The following is a 23,670-nucleotide window of genomic DNA, read 5'->3' as shown; positions in this document are numbered from 1 at the left end:
CATCACATTGGATGCTGCACAGATCCTGACTGAGATTGGCAGGTTCTGTATAGCACCTGGCATAATAGGGCCTATATATCAGGTGGGATCTGTGCACTGCCCAGCAGAACTGGCTCCCAATCTAAGTTGGGGTGTGTACAGTACCCGGCACAAGGGGAGGCCCCAATCTCAGGCAGGGTCTGTGTAGCACCTGGCACAAGTGGGGGGGGGGGGATCTCATTTGGGCCTCTGGAGTGATCCTGTAACACAAATAGCTGCCATCTGACCTACATCCTCTCTCAGGAAGATGGACTGCGACAGAAAGACTCCTCCTGTCCCTGCAGGCAGAACAGTGCACACTTCTTAAAAGGCACTTGCCCTATAATGTGACTCCAACCTGGCTGCTTTCACAGGATGCAGTGCTCCACTACAGTCTCTGCAGGCAGGGAGGCAACTGCTTCCCATACCCACACCGTTTGTGCAGAGCTCTGGATTGAGCACAGACAGGTCTGGGGCTCTGAGTATAAAAACACTTACACCCATGAGCCCTTAGATGTCAATGGGCCTCACATGGGTAAAGTTAAACATGTGCAGGAAGAGCTGCCCGCAGGAAGCCATTCACAATCATAACAACAACTTTATTGAACCCATAAGCCAATGAACAATGCAACAGATCCTATTATTCATACAGCCCACTAGGTGGCAAACGTTATGTACAGTATGTACCAACTAGACATTAGCACTTGGTTGAAAAAATTTTGATGGAATCGTTTTCTGTCAAAACATGCAGTTTAGCTGAAATCAAAATGTTTTGTGGCAAATTTTCAATGATTTTTATGGGATTCTCGTTTCGTTCCAACAACAAAATATTTCATTTTTAATACAGTAAAAATGTATAATTTTGACTTTGTCATTTGGATTAATTTTGTTCCACTATTGTATTAAAATATTAAATATATTAAATTAATATTTTAAAATAATAAAAAAAGTCTACATGAAATGAATCAAAGCAATAAAGTCAAAATGACATACCTTACAGAATGAAACATTCTGACATCATAAAATGAAGCAATTTGACATGATCCAAACAGAACTTGCTGATGGTCCTGAATCAGAAGTTTTCTTTCATGGGAAGTTATAACATTTCGGCTTCTCATTTGGATTTGGAATGAGTCCCCCCCCGAAATGTCAGCATTTCCCGTGGAACAGAAATTCTGGCTTCTGACCAGGTCTCTTCCTGTGCGCACACACATATACATATTTCTTTTTATACACAACTCCTGTAACATACATAAGTGTTTATAGGATGGGGCCCCAGCTGTCAGCAAAGCACTTAAGCTAGTACTTAACTGTAAATCTGTGCCTAAATCCCATAGACCGCAATAGGATTTAGGATTTACGCATATATTTAATAAGTACTTTGCTGAATTGGGGCCTCAGAAGGGAGTGCACTACCTTAGAAGCTGGCTAGATGGCGCTAGAGCATAGTGGGTGTAGAATAAACAACGGTTACTAACCTTTGTAACTGTTGTTCTTCCAGAGGTATTGCACATGTCCATTCCACTGTAGGTGTGCATGTGCCAAAGCACAGTCGCCAGAAATTTTTTCCCTCAGTGGGACCCATTGGGGCAGCTCAAGCACCCTCTATAGTGCCAGTATAAAACACCCAGATGACCCCACTCCCCTTCAGTTACTTTTTTCCAGAATGACAGGTTTCAGAGTAGCAGCCGTGTTAGTCTGTATCCGCAAAAAGAACAGGATTACTTGTGGCACCTTAGAGACTAACAAATTTATTAGAGCATAAGCTTTCGTGGACTACAGCTCACTTCTTCTCCACGAAAGCTTATGCTCTAATAAATTTGTTAGTCTCTAAGGTGCCACAAGTACTCCTGTTCTTCTTTCCAGAAAACTCTGAGGTAGAGTGGTAGGAGGGCAGGTCATGGAATGGACATGTGCAACATATCTCAAAGAACAACAGTTACAGAAGGTTAGTAACCGTTTTTCCTTCTTCCAGTGATTTCACATATGTATTCCACTCTAGGTGACCCCCAAGCAGTTGAATAGGTCATCAACACTTTGACTGCAGAACAGCTCGACCAAATTTGGGATAATCTCTGGACTGTTGAGTGACGGTGTAATGGAAGGAAAAGGTGTGCACCAATAACCAGGTCACTGCTTTACTAATGTCCTTAATAGGGATCTGCGCTAGAAATGCTGCTGAGGATGCTTGCGACCTTGCGGAATGAGCAGTCAGGTTAGCCGGTGGCAAAACACCTGCTTGATTGTAACAAGTACACCTCTACCCCGATATAACACGACCCGATATAACACAAATTTGGATATAATGCGGTAAAGCAGTGCTCCGGGGGGGGGGAGGGGGGCTGCGCACTCTGGTGGATCAAAGCAAGTTCGATATAATGCGGTTTCACCTATAACACGGTAAGATTTTTTGGCTCCCGAGGACAGCGTTATATTGAGGTAGAGGTGTACAACTACATGAAGTGATAATGTACATGACAAAATTGTCTGTGAAGAGATTGGGAGACCCTTCACCCTGTCAGATACAGTTACGAACAGTTAGGTGGACTTTCAGAATGGTTTAATCCTGTCTATGTAGAAAGCTAGGGCTCGTCTAACATCCAATGAATTAAGGCATTGTTCATTCCTATTTGCATATGGCTTTGGGTAAAAGACAGATAGGTAGATTGCTATGAATTGCAAAAACACTTTTGGGAGGACAGTGGGGTGAAGACATAAATGCACCTTATCTTTAAAGAAGACTGTGTATGGAAGCTCTGATATGAGGGCATGGAGCTCCGAGACCCTTCTGGCCAATGTGATAGCCACTAAAAAAACTACTTTCCAGGCGAGGTATAATAAGGAGCATGTTGCCAAAGGTTCAAATGGTGGTCCCATAAGCTTTGAATAGACTAAAGTTCAGTTCTCAGGGAGGAATGGGCTCTCTTACTTGAGAGTATAATCTTTCTATGCCTTTGAAGAATCGGATATACATGTTATTGGAAAAAAGGATCGGTTATCCACTCAAGGGTGGAAAGTGATATTACTGCAAGGTGAACCTTGATAGAGGATTGCTAAGTTTTCTTGTTTCAGGTGCAATCGGTATTCAAGTATTTCTTGTAAGGATGACTGCGTGGGTGAGACTCCGCGTTGGAACGCCCAGAGAGAAAACCACTTCCACGTTGAAAGGTAAGTAGCCCTGGTGGAGGGGTTTCTATTACAGAACCTGACAAACTTGCTCTGAGCAAGTCTGCTCTCTGGGATTTAGACATGGAGCTTCCAAGCTGTTAGTTGAAAGGAGCTCAGATTTGGGTGGAGCAGCCAACCGTAGTTCTGAGAGATCAGGTCCGGGTGTAAAAGAAGCAGGATTGGAGTTGACATTGAGAGGCCTACAAGAACCAGTGCTGGCAGGGCCTTGCTGGGGCTATCAGAACAAGAGCCTGGTCCCATTTGATCTTTAGCAGTACTCTGTGCACAAGAGGGATAGGGGGGAAAGTGTAGTAAAGATGTCCCATGCATGGTAGCAGAAAGGCATCCATGATAGAACCTGGTCTGTGGCCTGGGAGGGACCAGAATTGGTGATACTTCCTGTTGTACCTAGTTGCAAATAGGTTTATCTGGGGAGTCCCACAATGCCAGAAAACATCTCTCGCCACATCCGGGCGAAGGGACCACTCGTGGTGACTGGAAAAAGACCTGCTGAGGTGATCTGCCAGCTTGTTTTGTGTTCCTGGAAGGTAATAGGCCTCGAGGTTGATTGAGTGGGCTATGCAAAACTCCCCATAGCTGAGTCACTTCTTGACAAAGAAGGGAAGAGCAAGCTCCTTCTTGCCTGTTGAGATAAAACATGGTTACAGTGTTGTCCGTGAGAACAAACAAGTTTCTGCCCATAATGTGGGGCAGGAAGGCCTGACATGCTAGGCGAACCACTCTGAGTTCCCTGACATTGATGTGGACTGAAAGTTCCTCTGGAGATCAAAGGCCTTGAGTTCTGAGGGGCCCCAGGTGAGCTCACTACCCTAGTGCTGATGCCTCTAAGACCAAACTGTCATTGATGGTTGAGAGGTGTCAAGGCTGAATCCCCACTCTGTCACTTTGAGTACAGAAGGTGGGAGCCCGCAAGCATTTTAAAAATTAATATTTGCCACTCCAGGCTTGTATTAAACTCCCAAGGCTACAGCTTTTCTCTGACCTTGGCTTGGTAAATGCTACCACCACCCAAATGCAAAAAAACCCCTTGGACAGGAAGGCGCACTTGGGAATTTCTCCCTGTGGGGTATCCTCAAGCCCTTTCACCCCCGCCCCCCCTCTGGGGAAGAGCTGAGAAAGAAAACAAAGGAAATTAGCTGTTGTTACCAACTAATCAAACAACATGCACAAACCTCTTAGGACACCAAAAATCCAATTCTGTTCTTAAAAAAAGGTAAATTTTATTAAAAACAAAAAGGAAGAAAATACATCTGGAACTTAGGCTTTTGCTAGATTTTAAAAGAGCAATTCCAAAAATTAAGCACCCAAAATAGCTTTCTTAAGGTTTAGCTTAAAGGTTACAAGCAAACAAAAGCATCTCGGGTTAGCACAGAGGAGTCCACAAGCCTTAAAAAATGAACAAAAATAAACCTAATCGCATCTATTTAAACATGCCCTGTCCAATGATTTCTTCTAGGTATGGAAGATGAATTTTTATACCTGGTTCAAGCCTTACACAGCATTCCTGCTTATAGCATTGCTGCTCCGTGTCTCCTTCTCCAGAGAACAACAAACAAAGGGAAACTTTCTTTCCCAATTTTAAAAAGTTTTTCCTTCCCATTGGCTCTTTTGGTCAAGTGCCCACTTTTTCTTTTCCTTTACCTGGGGGACTTTTTAACTCTTTACAGGTAAAGCAAGTAGAGAACAGATACCAAGAGGGATTTTACAGCTAACTGGCTGGCTGGGTGTCCATCAAAGGGAGCTCCCCCGCCCCACTTCATTTATCACATGCCCCCCAAATCACAGACGGTGCTGGCCAGCCTGGTTCAGGTCGGGTCCACACCGGCTGGGATTTCTTCCTGGAGGTTTAGGAAACAGAGTTAATAAGATACGTGCACCTTTAATTTTACTAATAATTACATGAAGAACTAAACAGTACTTTTTACATTTCAAGGACTACAATGACTTAGAATGCAGGGATATTTTTACCCGGCTGATTCTGGGAAACCTTCCTGGGAGAGTGCATCAGCCACTTTATTAGAGGCTCCTGAAATGTGTTGTATTTTAAAATCAAAGTCTTGAAGAGCTAAACTCCACCGAAGAAGTTTTTTGTTAGTCTCTTTGACTGTGTGAAGCCACTTCAGTGCAGCATGGTCAGTCTGCAGGTGGAACCGCCGTCCCCAAATATATGGGTGTAGCTTCTCCAGAGCATACACAATGGCGTAACATTCTCTTTTCTGAGACTGACCAGTGGTTTTCCCTCTCAGAACTTTTTTTGCTGAGAAACACGACAGGATGGAATTGTTGATCTGGTCCTTCTTGCATTAAAACTGCTCCCACACCACGCCCGGATGCATCTGTGGTTACGACGAACGGTTGGTTGAAGTCCAGGACCTTCAGTACAGGGTCAGATGTAAGGATCACCTTAAGCTGGTTAAATGCTTTCTAACACTTCTTAGTCCATTGAATTGTATTTGGTTGTTTTTTCCTGGTCAGGTCTGTCAGTGGGGTGGCAATTTGGCTATAGTGTGGTACAAATCGTCGGTAATTTCTGACCAAGCCCAAGAAGGATTGGACCTGCTTCTTTGACTTAGGGACAGGCCAATTTTCGATAGCATTTACCTTAGCCTGTAGGGGATTGATAGTACCTTGACCCACCTGGTATCCAAGGTATGTTACCCTGTTTAGGCCTATTTGACAGTTTTTGGCCTTAACCGTTAATCCTGCCTCCCTTATGCACTGGAAGACAGCTTGGAGGTGTTCCAGGTGTTCTGCCCATGAATCTGAGAATATAGCCACATCGTCAAGGTAGGAGACTGCAGATTCCCCAAATCCAACCAGAAGGTTATCTACCAATCTCTGGAAGGTGGCAGGTGCATTTCGCAGTCCAAAAGGGAGCACATTAAATTCATACAGCATACACGGGTGATGAAGGCTGACCTGTTCTTGGCTGGGTCATCTAGTGGCACTTGCCAGTACCCCTTGGTTAAGTCTAAGGTGGAGATGAACTGGGCACATCCCAGTTTCTCCAATAGCTCATCTGTGTGTGGCATTGGATAGTTTTCTGGGCAAGTTACAGCATTTAGTTTACGGTAGTCCACACAAAAGTGGATTTCCCCGTCTGGTTTGGGAACCAGAACCACTGGAGAGGCCCATGCACTCTCAGAGGGGCCGATTACACCCATCTGTAACATGTCCTTGATTTCCCTTTCTATTGCAATTTTGGCTTGAGGAGCCATCTGGTAGGGTTGGGCTCTAATTGGGCGAGCATCACCTGTGTCAATGGAGTGGTACACCCGTTCTGTCCATCCTGGGGTGGCTGAAAATATTGGCATGAAGCTGGTGCACAGCTCCTGGATTTGCTGTCGCTGCTTACATCCAAGGGTCATGGAAAGGCTTACCTCTTCCACGCCACTGTTGCTTTTTCCGTCATAGTAGACTCCTTCTGGACACTCAGCGTCATCTCTTTCCTGGGCTGTAAACTGGAGACTCTTGAATTCTCGGGAACAAAAGGGCTTTAGAGAATTAACATGGTATATTTTAGGTTTTAGGGTAGAGTCTGGGAATGCTCTGAGATAATTAACAGCTCCCAGGCACTCTCTGACCATAAATGGCCCCTCCCACGACGCTTCCATCTTTTTGGCCTGGAGCACTTTTAGGACCATGACTTGGTCACCTATTCTGAAAGAATACTTTCTGGCATATTTATCATACCAGGCCTTTTGCTCTTGTTGAGCATCCTGTAGGTTTTCTCGAGCAAGGGCTAAAGAGTCTTGGAGGATGTTTTGCAGGTTGGTTACAAAGTCCAAAATGTTAGTTCCTGGAGAAGATGTAACCCCCTCCTATTGCTGCTTCACCAACTGTAATGGCCCCTTAACTTCATGGCCATAAACGAGTTCAAAGGGTGAAAACCCCAAACTGGGATGTGGTATAGCCCTGTAGGCAAAGAGCAACTGCTGCAACACTAAGTCCCAATCACTGGAGTGCTCATTCACAAATTTACGTATCATGGCCCCCAAAGTCCCATTAAACTTTTCCATTAGGCCATTTGTTTGATGGTGGTAAGGGGTGGCAACCAAGTGGTTTACCCCATGAACTTCCCAAAGATGTTTCACGGTCCCTGCCAAGAAGTTAGTTCCTGAATCTGTAAGGATGTCTGAGGGCCAACCTACCCTGGCAAAAACGTCTGTCAATGCCTGGATCATGCTTTTAGCACTGGTGTTGCTTACAGCTACTGCTTCCAGTCATCGGGTGGCAAAATCCATGAAAGTCAGTATGTACAGCTTTCTTCTGGGTGTCTTCTTAGGGAAAGGATGCAGAATATCCACAGCTACACACTGAAATGGAACCTCAATGATGGGGAGTGGCTGGAGAGGGGCCTTGACCTGGTCTTGGGGCTTTCCCACCCTCTGGCACACCTCACAAGACCGGACATAGGTAGAAACGTCCTTGCCCATCCCCTCCCAGTGGAATGACTTCCCCAAACGGTCCTTGGTCCTTTTCACCCCAGCATGGCCACTAGGATGATCATGGGTTAAGCTCAAGAGCTTTTCCCTATACTTAGCTGGAACTACCAACTGTCTCTGAGGATGTCATTTCTCCTTGTGCCCACCAGAAAGAGTCTCCTTGTATAAAGTTCTCCTTCTATAACAAACCTGGACCTGTTAGAAGAGCTGAGAGGCGGTGGGTCACTCCGTGCCATCGTCCAAGCTCCCTTGAGTCTCTCATCCACTTCCTGCTCTGCCTGGAACTGTTCCCTTGATGCTGGAGACATTACTTCTTTGCTGGGTTGTGGACTTGGGCTTGGTCCCACTGGAAGTGTTGCAGGTGATGGAGTTGTTTCCCTTGACTGTGAACCGCTCTCCGCTGGTGCACTAGGATGTATTTCAGGCTCCAGTTGAGCCTCTTGCGCCGGTCTAGCCGCTGCTACAGGTGCAGGCTCTGTGGCGTCCTTTGGTGCTGGCTCCCCTGACTCTGGTGGGGTTGCAAGCACGGGCTCTAGTACTGACTGCTCCACAGGTTCCGATCCTTGGGCTGGTTCTGGCTGGGTTCCAGGAACTGGATTTACAACTGCTGCCATAGACTCTTGTCTGGAGTCTCGTTCCACCACCTCTGGCTGGGTTCCTGTAGGAGGTTCAGGAATGGAGTTAGGTGTAGAGGCCTGTTTAGCCTGGCTGCGGGTGACCATCCCCACCCTTTTTGTTAGCCTCACATGGTTGGCTAAGTCTTCTCCCAGCCGCATGGGAAGGGGATAATCATCATAGACTGCAAAAGTCCATATTCCTGACCAGCCCTTGTACTGGACAGGCAACCTGGCTGTAGGCAAGTTAAAAGAGTTGGCCTTAAAGGGTGGTGCCGTCACTTGGGCCTCTGGGTCGATGAATTTGGAGTCTACCAGGGATTGGTGGATACCTGACACCTGTGCTCCAGTGTCTCTCCACGCAGTAATCTTCCTCCCACCCACACTCACAGTTTCCCTCGGTTCTGGGGGTATTTGCGAGACATTTGGGCCTGAAGGCTCTTGGTGGGACTCTGGGGTGATGAGCCGTAGTTGGCTGATGCTCTTGGGGCAGTTGGCCTTCACATGCCCCAGCTTGTTACATTTAAAGCATCGCCCAGCTGACTGTGGGTGGTTGGAGAGTGGGGTGGTGGGATGAGAGGGCATCTGGGGTCTCCCTGGCTGTGTGGAGGGCTCCTCCTTGCAAGGTGGGGTTTTGGGCTGACCCCGATGGTGGGGTGTCATCTCGGGTTGCCCCTTCTGGTATCTGCACCAACTGCTACTAGCTTTCTTCTTCTCCGCCACCTCCATCCATTTGCTTCCGATCTCCCACACCTCTATTACAGTTTTGGATTTTCCATCTAGGATGTACCTTTCTATTTCCTCAGGAACACCCTCTAAGAACTGCTCCATTTGCATTAGGAAAGACAGATCTTCCAGAGATTTAACACTTGCTCCTGATATCCAGGCATCCCAATTTTTTACAGTGTGGTAGGCGTCAGGAAAATGCCACGTCTGGCTTCCACCTTAGGGCTCTGAACTGCCGAAGGGCATGCTTGGGTGTTAGCCCCATTCTAATTCTGGCCTTTTGTTTAAAAAGGTTGTATTCATTCATGTTCTTCTTTAGGCATTTCAGCTGCCACCTCTGCTAAGGGTCTACTGAGTTGCGGCCTCAGCTCCATACTGATCTATAGGGGTGTTGTACCCAAGGCAAGCCCTTTCGAAATTTTCTAAGAAGGCCTCTGTATCATCGCCTACTTGTATGTGGGGAATTTCTTGGAAAGGGAAGCGGTACCTGGAGGACTGTTAGGGTTACCTGGTGGACCTAGCTTAGCCCTTTCCAGCTGTAAGTGCCTCAGCTCTAACTCCGCCCCCAAGCGCTTCGCCTGCATTTCCGCCTCCAAGCACTTCGCCTCTCTTTCCGCTTCTGCCTCCAAGCACTTCGCCTGTCTCCTCTCCTCCGCTTCCAACTCCAAGCGCTTCGCCTCTCTTTTGTCCTCCACTTCCAAGCGCATCATCTGTAGGAAGAAATCCCTGTCTTCCACAGTCAGAACTCGGTCTTGGTTAAAGCCATTCTTCCAGGTTGGCACCTGGATCTTGGTCGGGGGAGGGCTGGCCCTTCTCTCCTGGGAAGTTCCCGGTCCCCCATCCCCTCCCTTCATTTCTGTCATGGAGCTGGATGTCTGGGCTTGATCTAGCTCTGTCTTCTCCATGGCATGCCACTTTGGGAAGACTAGTCGCTCTAGAGTTTCCGTGCCTGACCTCAACCTCATGCACAGGCTGCCCTACTCTAGTCTAACTATTTTGTTGCCATGAAGCTAGAAAATATTTAAAAAAATATATAAACTGCTTGTTGGACTCCCTGGCTTTGAAGGCTAATCCTTTGGCATGCCTGTTCCCCCTCAGGCAGCAAAGAAAACAAAGAAAAAAAACTCCCTGGCTTTCAAGCAGCCAAAAGGAAAAATGTGTCCTTTTCAAATCCTGAGGTCTGTGCTTCTGGTTCAAAATGATCCCACCACTCTGCCACCATGTGAAAACTGAATCCCCACTCTGTCACTTCGAGTACAGAAGGTGGGAGCCTGCAAGCATTTTAAAAATTAATACTTGCCACTCCAGACGTGTATTAAACTCCCAAGGCTACAGCTTTTCTCTGACCTTGGCTTGGTAAATGCTACCACCACCCAAATGCAAAAAAACCCCTTGGACCCAGGAAGGCGCACTTGGGAATTTCTCCCTGTGGGGTTCCCTCAAGCCCTTTCACCACCCCCATCCCACCCCGGGAAGAGCTGAGAAAGAAAACAAAGGAAATTAGTTGTTGCTACCAGCTAATCAAACAACATGCACAAACCTCTTAGGACACCAAAAATCCAATTCTATTCTTAAAAAAGGTAAATTATATTAAAAACAAAAAGGAAGAAAATACATCTGGAACTTAGCCTTTTGCTAGATTTTAAAAGAGCAATTCCAAAAATTAAGCACCCAAAATAGCTTTCTTGGGGGTTAGCTTAAAGGTTACAAGCAAACAAAAGCATCTGGGGTTAGCATGAATTTTTATACCTGGTTCAAGCCTTACACAGCATTCATGCTTATAGCATTGCTGCTCCATGTTTCCTTCTCCAGAGAACAACAGACAAAGGGAAAGTTTTATTCCCGATTTTAAAAAGTTTTACCCAGGGCCATCCCTAGCTATGCTGGGGCCCTACGCTCCTTGACCCTTGAGGTGCATTATCAGGGATCTGATTGACTTGAAACATCCCTCTAGAAGGTAAGCTCTGGCCTGAGTAGAGTTGAACAGCACCCCAATGAACTCTATCCTCTGTGCCAGAGTGAGGGTAGTTTTCTCGATATTTCTCAGAAGGCCTAGGGCCTTGAAGTCAACTGGACAAGTCAAATGTTGGACACTACCTGAGCCCTTGACCGACCCTGGACCAACTCTTGACCAGCCATTCATCTAGATAAGGGTAGACTTGCACCCCTAACTTCATCAGGAAGGTTGCTACTACTGCCAGACATTTTGTGAACACCTGCAGAGCTGCAGACAGGCTGAATGGGATGACCGTGAATAGATAGTGCGAGTGTTTCACTACGCATCTGAGGAACGTTTTGTGTCCTTGGTATATTGAATTATGAAAATATAGCAGAACCTCAGAGTTACAAACACCGAAGTTATGAACTGACCAGTCAACCACACACCTCATTTGGAACCAGAAGTACACAGTCAGGGAGCAGCAGAGACAAAAAAAGCAAATACAGTATGGTACTGTGTTAAATGTAAACTACTAAAAAAAAAAAAAAAAAAGGGAAAGCAGCATTTTTCTTCTGCATAGTAAAGTTTCAAAGCTGTATTAAGTCAATGTTCAGTTGTAAACTTTTGAAAGAACCATAACATTTTGTACACAGTTACAAATATTTCAGACTTATGAACAACCTCCATTCCCAGGGTGTTCGTAACTCTGAGGTTCTACTGTAGGCATCTCTTAAATCAAGGGCAGCGTACCAATCCCCAGGATCCAGGGAAGGGATAATGGATGCCAGGGTGACCATGTGGAACTTTATTCTCTTGAGATAGTTGTTGAGCTGTTGTTGATGCAGGTCTAAAATTTGTCTGAGACCTCCCTTGGCTTTTAGGATTAGGAAATAATGGGAGTAGAACTCCTTTCCTCTTAAATTCTGTGGAACCTTTTCCACAACTTCCACCTGAAGGAGAGATTGAACCTCCTGGGCCAGAAGTTCTTACTGAGAGGGGTCCCTGAAGAGAGACGGAGAGGGAGGGTGGGAAGGAAGAGTAGAAATAAACTGGAGGGTTTATCCCACAGTCACTGTGCTCAACACCCAAAGGTCCATGGTGATACAGGACCATGCGCTGAAGAAGTGGGAAAGACAGTTTGTAAACAAAGGAGAAACAGGGTCTGGCATCACGGGAACTGGTAAGGTGTCCTCGAGCATTCTGTCAAAACACCTGCTTAGAACCCCTGGATGTCTGGGAGAGGCAGGCATTGACATCAAGGTAGAAGGGGATAGTGGCTATATCTAACCCCTGCTTCTTTTCCTCTGAAAATCCTGACGGGCAGCCAGGGCAGAGTACTGGATGGCTGTTGAAGCCTGTAGTGCTTCCTTGAAGGCACTGGTGTGTACAATCCAACCAACTTAAGGGATACCCTGGAGTCTTATAACACATGAAACTTCGCATCAGTCTGTTCTGAAAAGAGCAAAGCTCCTTTAAAATGTAGGTTCTGAAGGGTTTGCTGGACTTCCTGCAGGAGTCCTGAGGACTGCAGCCACGAACTTCTGCACATGGCCACTGCCAAAGTCATGAACCTGGCTGCTGAGTCAGCCACATCCAAAGCAGCTTGCAACAAGATCCTCGCCACTGATTTTCCTTCATCCACCAGCGAAGAGAACTCTTACCTAACCTCTTGAGGGAGCAAGTCTTTGAACTTCTGCATGGAGTCCCACATGTTAAAATCAAACCTGCCCAGCAGCACCTCCTGGTTTGCAAGTTTGTGTTGTAACCCCGCAGCAGAATAAATTTTCCTACCAAATCCATTGATTTTGGGGTTGTACCCTGCTGACTCTGTCTTTCTCTCTCATTGTCAGCAGATACCATGGGGATTCGGGGATGGGGGGCAATGGGCATACAGGAACTCATAACCCTGGGCAGGAACAGGGTTCGGCCCTTTTAGATGTGGAGGGAAGGGATGTGAGGGGCTGCCATAAGGTCTTCACAGGGTCCATAATGGCCTCGTTGAGAGGCAAGGCTACTTTTGAACAGGGCCAGCTCCAGGCACCAGCCTGGCAAGCAGGTGCTTAGGGCAGCCACTCTGGAGAGGGGTGGCATGTCCAGCTATTCGGCAGCAATTCAGCAGACGGTCCCTCACTCCCGCTGGGAGCGAAGGACCTCTCACCGAATTGCTGCCGCAGATCGCGATCGCGGCTTTTTTTTTTTTTTTTTTTGGCTGCTTGGGGTGGCCAAAACCCTGGAGCCGGCCCTGCTTTTGAAGGGCCCACAGCAGCTAAAATATCAAGTAGGCTATGTGAGGACACTTTCACTACCTCCACATGTATGCCCAGATTTAAGGCCACCCTCTTTAGCAACTTTTGATGAGCTTTATAGTCATCAGGGGGAGGGAGAGGTGATGCCCCCTCCTGAGACTGCCTCATCAGGGGAGGAGGTGGAGGCCAGCATTGGCTGTGGAAGCTATTCCTCCCTTTCTGCCTCTGTAGAATCTTGCTGTGCCGGGTCTTGTAGTACAAGACTGGGCTCAGTTCCAGAGTCCAGGCTGGGTGCTGGCTGATGGGATGATGCCACCCCCCTTTCCAAGGCCACTGAATAGGAGCCCTGGAAACTGGGGGAAACCCCCACATGTTCCAAAAGGGCCATAGGACTGGTGTAGTTCCCCAGCGACCTCTTGGTTATGCACTAGATGTTACTCCTCTGCTCATGTCCATGGAAGGGTAGAAATGCCTGGGGGAGTAGCGGAACAACTCCTCGGACAGGAGGAGTGAGACTCCACCTCTGACACAAATGACGATGAATCTTTGTCCAGTGACCATGGTGGTGCAGTTCCCACCAGTGGCAGAGACTGCTGTTGAGGTGGAGATGTCCACACTGAAGCAAGCATAGCCAGCTTCCCTTTTGATGGCACCCAAAGGCATGGACCCAAACAATGACCGGAACCAATGGCTTCCTTTCTGACTGCTGGCACTGATAACACCAACTCTTGTACTGTTGGTGATACTGGTACTGACAGCGAGAGAAGGTCTCTGGCAGCGGCCAATGCCTCCAGCGTGGTTGGTACCGAGATAGCGTTGGTACCGCACTGTGCTGCAGATGTAGATGGCTCATCCGGTACCGGACTCAATGGTGCCTGCGTAGTGCTGGAATTAACGGTGCCGACTTCTGCGGTACCAAGATAGAAGAGTGCCCTGGTTAGGTTCCACTCTACTCTGATCCCCATGTCTGGCCATCTTTGGCGACGGGGATTGTTCCTTCTCGGCTGACTGTTTCTTGTGCCTTTTCCTAGGCACTGGGGATGGTGATCGGAGCTCGGACTCTAGTACGGTAGGAGGAGCACTCCTTACCTACACCGAGGCACTCAGTGCTGAGTCTGACTAGTCTGGCTCAGATGGAGGTCTCAGCGCTGCCTCCATGAACAAAAACTTCAGTTTGGCCTCCTGGTCCTTCTTTGTGCAAGGCTTAAAGTCTCTGCAGATCTGGCAACAGTCCCCAAAGTGAGCTTCTCCCAGGCACTTCAGGCAGCTTGAGTGCATGTCACTAAGGGGCATAGCCTTTTTACAGGAGACGCAGGGCTTAAAGGCATGCCACGACACCGGGGAACAGACAAAAACTCTGCTAAGACACAAAGTTACAGAACTTCACTAAAACTGACTACAACTATGTACAGATACAAGAAAAGAAGACCACTGAGAGAGCTTGCCAAAGCAAGGATAGCAGTTCCAGAAACCGTCACGGGCAGTAAGAAGGAACTGAGGGGACATGGGATCATCTGGGTGCTTTATACTAGTGCTATAAGTATGTGGCTGCAGAGGGTGCTAACGGGTACCACCGAGGGAAAAAATTTCCAGCCACTTTGCTCAGGACGCACGTGTACCTTGAGCATAATGCACATGAGCAATCACTCAAAAAACGACTAACATTCCTCTGTTCCCAGTGCTTTCGAACCCAGTACTTTTTCAGTGAGGTAACCTGGGCATCTATGAGGTTTTGTGCTTAGGGGATTAAAGCACCCAGCTCTCTAACTTCCAGCCAGGGCTCAGGCTCATGCCCTGTGGTGTTGCTGGTTTACTTGTTAATTTAACCCTCTCTTTGCCAAATTCTGCCCATGGTGGAAACTCATTGATTTTAAAGGCAAGAGGGGGCCCATTCAATAATCAAGGCTGATCCCCTGCATCCCATGGGCCATCACTTGCAGCAGAGCTACAGAGTATCATATACAGAGATGCCCACTATGGATTTAAAGACTCCAAGTGATGGAGAATTCACCACACAGCAAGGCCATCTGTATGGTAACAGCAGCTCCCCTCCACTGTGCACCCAGACAGAGGCCAGTGGAAAAGAGCACAGCTTTGTTCCCTTTCTGGAGGCTTTGCTTCTCTCTAAGGTATACTTTATTATTATTATTATTTATTATTAATTTGTATTACTATAGCACCTAGGAACCCCCATCATGGACCAGGACAGCGTTGTGCTAGGTGCTGTATAAACACACAAGAGAGATGGTCCATGCCCCAAAGAGTTCACAGTCTAAATCCAGAAGGAATAATGCTTCTTGCTTGTCTGTATCTTCACATTAGAAATTCAGGTCTCATCTGAGGCAGTGTGGTCTAGTGGTGAGGACACTGAACTGAGACTCAGCACACCTGGGGTCTATTTCTAGCTCAGGCACTGCCTGCTGTATGACCATGGGCAAGTCCCTTCCCATCTCTGCCCTCTGCTTCTTCTCACATACTGTGAGCTCTATGTGCATGTGCAGTGCCAGGCATGACAGGGGCCCCAATCTCAGTAAGGATCTGTGCAGCACCCAGCATGATGGGCGTCTCCAACTCGGCTGGGACCTCTAAGTGCTACTGTAATAATAACTGTCTAACCTGTTTTTCCAGGAAGACTCTCTGGACAAAGGTAGAACTAGTAGGATGACGACACTAGAGATATTATCATTTACCCATTATTGATATCATGGCAGTACTGAGAGCCCCGAATCAAGATTGAGGCAGAGTCCAGTCAATAACTAGTATGTCAATCGACGTAACACAGCACTTGCACAATTTGAAAGACTCAGAGGTTTGAAGGCCAGAAGGGACTGTTCTGATAGTGCCTCCTGCATGTCCTGGGTAACAGAAACCCACCCAGTGATTTATGCATCCAGCCCAGGTCTGGTGGCTGAGCTACAGCAGAGCTTTTAGAAAGATGTCCAGTCTTGATGAAGAATCCACTCAGTCCCTAGGTCAGTCCCAATGGTTAATTCCCCTCACTGTTAAAAATGTGCATTCATTTCTAATCTGAATTTATCCAGCTTCAGCTTCCAACCATAGGAACTTGTTCTGCCTTTGTCTGTGAGGTCTGCTATCAGAAATCATCTCCCCAGGGTGGTACTTATGGCTGTGATCAAGTCATCTCTTACCTTATATAGTGTCTCTGGTCAGTAAGGAGCTTTATTCCATTCAGTACACATGTACTCTCTCTCTTCTCTCCACTAGAGAGCAGAAATTAACAAGACAGGATTTCAACCCAGTAAGCATCACTTTTAAGTATCACCAAACCATTTTAAAATAAGGCAACTCACTCAGCTCCTCCGATCCTTATCTTAGAAAGGAGACAAAGATGAGACAATTCTATTATAATGGCTGGTCTAGAAAAGGGAGAATAGGAGCTTCTGTTCTCTCTGTCTCCTGATGCAGGGACAAGGGGACATTTGGTGAGAGTGAAAGGTGGGAGATTCAAAACCAATAAAAGGAAATCCTTTTTCACACAACGTGTGATCAGCCTATGGGATTTACTGCCACGGGATGGTGTTGCGGCTAAGAACTGAGCACAAATCAAACAGGGATTAGATGCTTATAATGATATCAAGAATATACCAAGTACGCATTGTAAGTGAGAAAGAATGTTTGCTTGCATTACAAAACTGTCGTTTTCCCAGATCCTTAGTCCATGTGGACCCCACTCATGGTGCATTCATGCAGGTGAGACACATATGCACCATGAGCAGGATACACATGGACAAAGACTTGAAGAAGGACAATAATTTTGGCAGGGATACTTAAACCTCCCCGCTCAGGGCTTAAGCCAATCTCTAACTATTAGAGATCAGGGTGAGACTAGGCCTAGCTTATACTTAAAATGTAGGTCAACATAGCTACATCACCTAGCTACCATTGCTCTGGGAGGTGATGTTCCTATAGCAATGGAAAACCCTTCCATGGGTGTAGGCTTTGTCTACACTACGGGGCTATGCCAGCATAGCTATAGTGATGTAGTTATACCATTATAGTCCCTGTAGTGTAGACATGGCCCAGCTGTTTGGGGGCAGATTTTCTCACATGTGCTTACTGTGGTGTTCTTGCATCTTCCTCCAAACATTGCCTTGCTTGTCCTGCCCACACGCAGTCGCTATAGATAGATTTTCCTCGGAAGCATTGGGTGTTGGGCACTGTTAGAGCTAGGATAGTAGGCCAGATGGACCTAAGGTCTGATCCAGTCTGGCAACGCCGATGTTCCTACGAGTGCTGGCCTGTGTGAAGTGCCCAGGTAGCCCCATCTCGTAGATACGCGACCTGTCACACGGGCATTCCAATCACTCGCTTACTCACCAGTACGTCTCCGCAGACACAGCGCCATTCACATTCACACAGTAATGGAATCTGATCTGCAAATCAACAAGGTATCAGGAGAGTCAGGACCTCATGCTGGGCACTACACAGATCCCAGCCGAGACTGGGACCCACTCCGGGTTGGCCTCTGCACAGACTGCAACTGAGATCAGGGCCACCATCGTGCTGGGCACCACACAGACTCTGACTGAGATTAGGACCCCTGTTGTGCTGCCTATTGCTCTGCCCACTCACCTGACTGACATGCTAAGCATAGACAAGGTTGGGCGCTCCCTAGCTGTGTGGGCTTCAGCAATATGAGCTGCCTACACAGGGGAGCAAAAGCATTCCTTAGGCACACTTGCTGCCCTGTGTGGGCATGTGGAACCCTGCATGTCTTAGACCAGCTCCAAGCAGGGCCAGGCAGCCTATCGCGTATCCCCCACTTCCCGTTGCCTTCTCGCAGCCAGGCCTCGTAGAGAGGTTTATGAGTCTGCTACAGCCTTTTGGCACTAGGAACTGGATCCTTCAGCTCAAGAAGCAGTGGTTCAGTTCCTGCTTGCAAATCACAAAGTACAGGATTCAATTCCTGCTGCTGCCAGCCCATCTAGGGAAGGGCAAGAGATCTGTGTTTGAGGGAAGGAGAGCCCAAGTCAGGGCGGTGCCAGTCACAAAAACTGGCGTAGACACCTGTGCAAAAGAGAGGAGTCTAGCGCAGAGACCCAGTGGATAAGCTGGGGTACTGTTGTCTGGGAAAAGGTAACACCATGGAAGGGGATAATGATGGGCTATAATACAAGAGCTTGTAGGAGGATTCATCCCGACAGAGTAATGAACAACAATTAAACCAGCTGAAATGACAAAGCCAAAGGGGTGTTGCCCAATAGATAGGCACTGGGGCAAGTTCTGTGGGAGTAACTGTGTGGGAGCTGATGGAGCTGTGCCAGGGAATGTAAATTGGCCCAGGGATTACATGTATGCTGCAAGAAGTAATTAAAACAGGCCCTGATTGTTGGGCGGGGAAAAGGGAGCTTTAAATCCCAGCTGTGCTACCTGTACTCTGGGGCTGTGCAACCCGGCCCCCGGAAGTTAAGAATAACCCCAGGGCTGCTCTGCTTCCTGGAATACCCATTGTACAATGTGGTCCAGCCACATCCCCACTACTCCGGGAGGTTGGGCTGAAGGTGAGCCCTCATGCCAGTCAGGGGAGCCCTTTGCTCAGAGGAGACTTTCAGGGGAATATTTCCTCCCAGGGCAGCGCAAAGGGGCCTTAGTGTCATTGCAAACCAGGTGGCGTTACCTTTGGGTGCACCAAGCTGATCTTGTGTATGAACTGTTTTACTGCCAGACAGTCCATCATCAGAACCCCAGGCCTTTCGTGGAGCTGAGAATAAAATAAAGAAGCTGATTTTCCATGCCCTAAAATACAGCCATGGCTTTGACTGCTGCTTGCAAGGTCGCTGCAAAACCGCTAGGGACAGAAACGGGATCACCTCATGGGAGAACCGAAATAAGAGAGACGTCATCATTGGCGGGCAAAATAAACTTCCTAACTAATAATAGGGCTCAATTCTCCCTGTGTCTGAACTCTGTGGAACCAGGCCAGCACTGAGTCAGGGAACCATAATCAGCTCCATGATCCAGAGCCAGCCCAGCCCCAGCATCAGTTAGAGCCACCAAGAGACAGATAGATCTAACATATGCCAGTGGCGTGTCAGCATACTGCCAATCAGATCCATGGTGTCTCTAGCCTGCCCCCGATGCCAGGGTTGGCTGGCATGTTGATGGCTTGGTTTATGCTGACAGAGTTATGGCCAGAATCCGTCCACCTAAATGGTATAAAGAGGCTGGATCAGGAACTAGAATCTGGCCCTTAGTCTTGAATTCGGTGTCTTCAAGAGCAGCCGAGGCTGTGCTAGAAAGAGTCACATACATATGGGTCAGTGCTCTCAGATGGGTGCCTGAAGTCGGGTACTCATGGCCTGATTTGTGTGCACCCACAACTCCCACCAATGACAGCAGGGGCTGCAAGCGCCAAATGCCACAAGAAATCAGTCCGCTCTATTTATATTTAGGGACCTAAATAAATGGCCTAGATTCCAGAACAGCTGCACTCCGGCGCCTTGCGACTTTGGAGAGTTTGGTTGTGGGGTGTATTGTGGGGGTCCCAGTCCCCATCCTAGCTCCATTGTCACACACAGTCATCAGCCTGAGATTACCTCTGCTAGAAAGTGATTATTTGCTTCAGGAAAGATGTTATTTGTACTATGGTAACACTTTGAGGGCCCAACTGAGATCGGCGGCCCATTACTCCGGGCCCTGAAGATAATCTCAACTGAGATTGTTGGGGTCTGTGTGTGTGGTGCCCAGCCTGATGGGGACCTCGATCTTGGTTGGGGTCTGTAGGTGTTACCTTAATACAAATACTTGGCTTGTCTTTAATCTCTGGGGGTCCAATCCTGCAGGGTGTGGCATGCTATCAGCTTCCACTAGAGTCAAGCCAAGGGTATTCGGCATCTCCCAGGAGGCGCTCAGCACCTGGCAAGGTCAGGCCTCAAGTTGGATGCCACGTGATACTTGGAAGTGACTTTGAGAAGTATGACCAAGTGAGCAGGAAAGTCAAACCTCGAAGGCCAGCTGGAATGCGGTAGAATCCAGGGGTTCGTGGCTACATCCACCTGCCGGCCAAGGCCTGGTCCAGGGCACAGAGAACTCAGCCAGCATCCCGTCCATTTCTGCACAAGGGAGAGATTCTGGGTCACATGTGCCAGAACGAACTAGTTCAATCTGAAGCTTCATGCTACCGAAACCAATTAAAAGCACTGGCTCCCATAGAGGCAGAGTGGTGCTTTAGTGAGCAGGGCACGAGCCAAGACGCCTGGGTTCTATTCCCAGCTGTCACTGTCTTCCTGTGTGACCTTGGGCAAGTCCTTGCCCCCTCAGTGCTTCTGTTTCCCCTCACACCCTGTGTCTGTTCAGCCTATGAGCTCTTTGGGACAGGGCCTGTCTCTCACTAGGTGTCTGTGCAGCACCTAGCCCAGTGGAGCCCGATTGTACTGGGAGTGCCACAGACACACAGGGGCAGATAGTCCTTGCCTGGAAAAGCTTGCAAGCTAACTTGACACATGGTGGGTGGGGACACAGAGAGGGAACAGACTTGCCCAGGGTCACACCGCAGGTTGGTAATAGAACCCAGGTGTCCTGATGCCCAATCTTGTGCCCTATGAACATCAAGATCTCACTGCAAATAAATTGGGAATAGAGACGCTTTAGCTTCCGGGCACAAGCCAAACTCTAAAGCAGGGTTTCTCAATCCATGGGTCACGACACAAAATTGGGTCACCAGAATACATCGAAGAGTTGCGGGGCTAGCTGGGCTCAGCTCCTCAAGCTGGGCATTGCGAATTGATGCACAGGATCATCACGCCGCTCAGGTTGGCCCAGCCACTCCTCCGTCATGATGATGGGGGGGCCAACTGGCCGGGCCAAATTTAAGTGAGTTGTGCTGCGATCCCAGGTGCTAGATTGCAATGCCATTCACACAAATTTGAGCCAGCCAGATGGGGGGGCAGGCCAAACCTGAGCAGCGCTGTGACCCTGGAGGTTACAAAGCCCAGAGGAGGAAGCCAAGTCCAGCCAGCCCTGTGCGTCAGAAGCTGGGAGGGAGTGGCTGATGTCCTGTTCTCTGGTAAGCACCAGCCCCACTATGAACTCCCACCCTGCATTCGGGCTACACCCCATCTTTCTTACTCCCTGTTCTGCCCCTCAACTCAGAGCCTCTGATGTACCTCTTTCGCACAGCAGGGCAAATCCTCATCTGTCATATCACTCATTCTGGACTCCAGGCCCCCAGATCTTCCCCCAATGCACCCCCAGCCTCTTCTGTCACCAAATTCCCTATCCCTTTACCCTTGTATTCTATGCCCAGGCTCCCCAAAAACCCCAACTTCTTCCTCACTACACCCTTAGGCTTCCCCATTTCACCTCCAGGCCCCCAAATTCCCCATACCCTCTTTCCCTCATGGGCTGTGGCGAGGCAGTATTTGTTTTTTGGGGGGGGGGTGTCTCAGCTCACTGCCCCTCCTGCCCAGTTGCCAGTGAGGGCATCTTGGGGGGGGCATGGGGGGGGCATGACAGGCCTCAAAGTTTTACAAATGGGCCCTGAGCAGTTGAGAACCAGTGTTCTAGGTCAGTGGTCTCCAAACTTTTTTGATCGCGCACCCCTATCAATAAAAAAATTTTGAGCACGCAACCCCTGCCACGCCGCAGGGTTGGCTCTACCATTTTTGCTGCCCCAAGCCAAAAAAAGGAAAAAGAAAAAAGCCGCTTGGACTCCCGCCTGAACTGCCGAAGCGGCGCTGCTCCGGCGACACTCCTCCTGCCATGCACCCCAAAGGATCCTCTTGCGCACCCAACTTTGGAGACCACTGTTCTAGGTGATTAAACTTTCCCCTATGTACAGGTGACTCCAGAACAGCCCATTTTGTGGTTCCTCACCATACCCTGAAGCATGTGGTGGGGGGCCGCAGAGACATAAAACCAAAAGAACCTTGGTCTGATCCAGTCTGGCAGTCCCATTGTCCCTTCTGTAATGCTCCCATTGAGTGTGGAAAGCCATGATTTCACCAGCAAGGAAGGGGTTAATTCCCACTGAGGGCTCTTGATTTAGCCAGACAAGATCCAATGGCTGGGAGTTGCAGTCAGCAGAACTCAGAGTACAAAGAAGGAACATATTTTAACAGAGAGGAGGATCAGCCATTAGAACAGCTTCCCCAGGATTTGCCAAGGGTCTATGGAGACAGATTTGAGGGTTTTGTTTTGTTTTTACCTTTCCAGATCTGCTCATTGAGGATTTTAGAGCAAAAATTCCCTGCTGCAGCAACTGTAGGAAGAAAATACAAGGCAGGTGTTAAACCCAAAGGAACAACACAGACAGCAGAATCCTCATTATGTTTCACTCTACTCACTAGTGGTCGTGCACCGGAGCTGGCTTGCGCCATGCGTAGAATCACTGAGATCAAAGGAAACCAGCACTATCCCTTCCAGGGCTAATCCTTTCAGCTGCCTTTCTTCCTCACTCTCAAGGCAAATTATGAGATATTCTAAAATCTGAAATGGTAGGAACCGTGAGAAAGAGATTGGCCCCTCTGGGAAAGCACAAGAGCAGGAACTGACCCCGGAGAAGTGCAGCTCATCTCTGAAAAGTGGCAAAGCCAAAACGCCCAAAGAGATGCCAGAGTCAGAGCTGCTGGACACAGGGCTAGCAGATGTGGTGTATTGAAAACTGTGTTAAAATTGTGATCTATCACTTTAAACTTTTAGGGGGGCTCCTGGTCTTGCTTCCAGACAAGGGACTCTGTAGGAAAGCATATGATCTGGGCCTAGTGCAGCCTGAGTCAGTTCTGATACAAGCAAGACTGCAGCAAGATGGGGTGAGTTGTGCCTCTCTGTATTAGGCTGCAGCCTGCTTTTTCTGTCCCTGCATTTGGGATCATGTCTGTTATCATTCTGAACTCAAAAAAATAGCATAGTGTGATGCAATGTTCCAGCAACAGTATTTATGGTTGTGACTAACTTCCCTGTGTGTATGCCAGAAACATAACAGTAGGGAGCTCCTGGGTTACTGAGGCCAGTCCCCTGCCATTGCAGGCAACTCTGTTCCAGAATCCATGTTAAAACTGAGTGATTGGCCCAATCCTCCTGTTAGAAAGCTGTTCCAGACCCGGGGCCGGCTCTGGCTTTTTTGCCGCCCCCCCGCCCCCCCCAAAAATCGGGGCGGCCAGAACGGCAAAGCAAAAAAAAAAAAAAACTGTGGGGCAGCCGGAGCCAGGGTGCAGGGGGACTCCCTGCGCTGCAGACGTGCCCCGGCTATCGGGCGGGAGGGAGTGGGGGGAGAGAGAGAAGGGGGGCAGCCAGGGCTTCAGCGGGGCGCTTGCCACGTGGCCCCAACCACTGCACCGCTCCAGTCGGTGGGGAGGGAACAATGCGGGCTGCCCTGCCGGGCTTGCTACAGACCTGGCACTGGCTGGGGCAGACGGAGTGCGCAGCCCGCTCCCAGCAGGGCGCTCCCCTCCTCCGCGCCACCGCCCCCTACAGGGCGGCAGGATCAGCAAACAAAACAAAACAAAAAGATAAACAAAAAAAACCCCACAAAA

The 23,670-nt window shown here is 48.4% G+C and overlaps 1 protein-coding gene across 1 annotated transcript in view; it reads right to left on the bottom strand.

Annotated features, from left to right (window-relative positions):
- Positions 1–23,670, bottom strand: part of C7H11orf80 (chromosome 7 C11orf80 homolog) — a 60,610-nt gene that overhangs the window by 21,221 nt on the left and 15,719 nt on the right. The window contains exons 2-7 of the mRNA XM_034777038.1: positions 22,483–22,624; positions 22,344–22,397; positions 20,141–20,250; positions 18,816–18,899; positions 17,516–17,571; positions 16,327–16,398 (exon numbers count right to left, since the gene is read on the bottom strand). Coding sequence (XP_034632929.1) covers positions 16,327–16,398; positions 17,516–17,571; positions 18,816–18,899; positions 20,141–20,250; positions 22,344–22,397; positions 22,483–22,624 — 518 coding nt within the window. The remainder of the gene's footprint in view (positions 1–16,326; positions 16,399–17,515; positions 17,572–18,815; positions 18,900–20,140; positions 20,251–22,343; positions 22,398–22,482; positions 22,625–23,670) is intronic.

Source organism: Trachemys scripta, chromosome 7, assembly GCF_013100865.1.
Source record: "Trachemys scripta elegans isolate TJP31775 chromosome 7, CAS_Tse_1.0, whole genome shotgun sequence".
Classification (NCBI taxonomy): Eukaryota; Metazoa; Chordata; order Testudines; family Emydidae; genus Trachemys; species Trachemys scripta.
The sequence above is the reverse complement of the archived record's forward strand: the minus strand, read 5'-3'. Positions and strand labels throughout refer to the sequence as shown.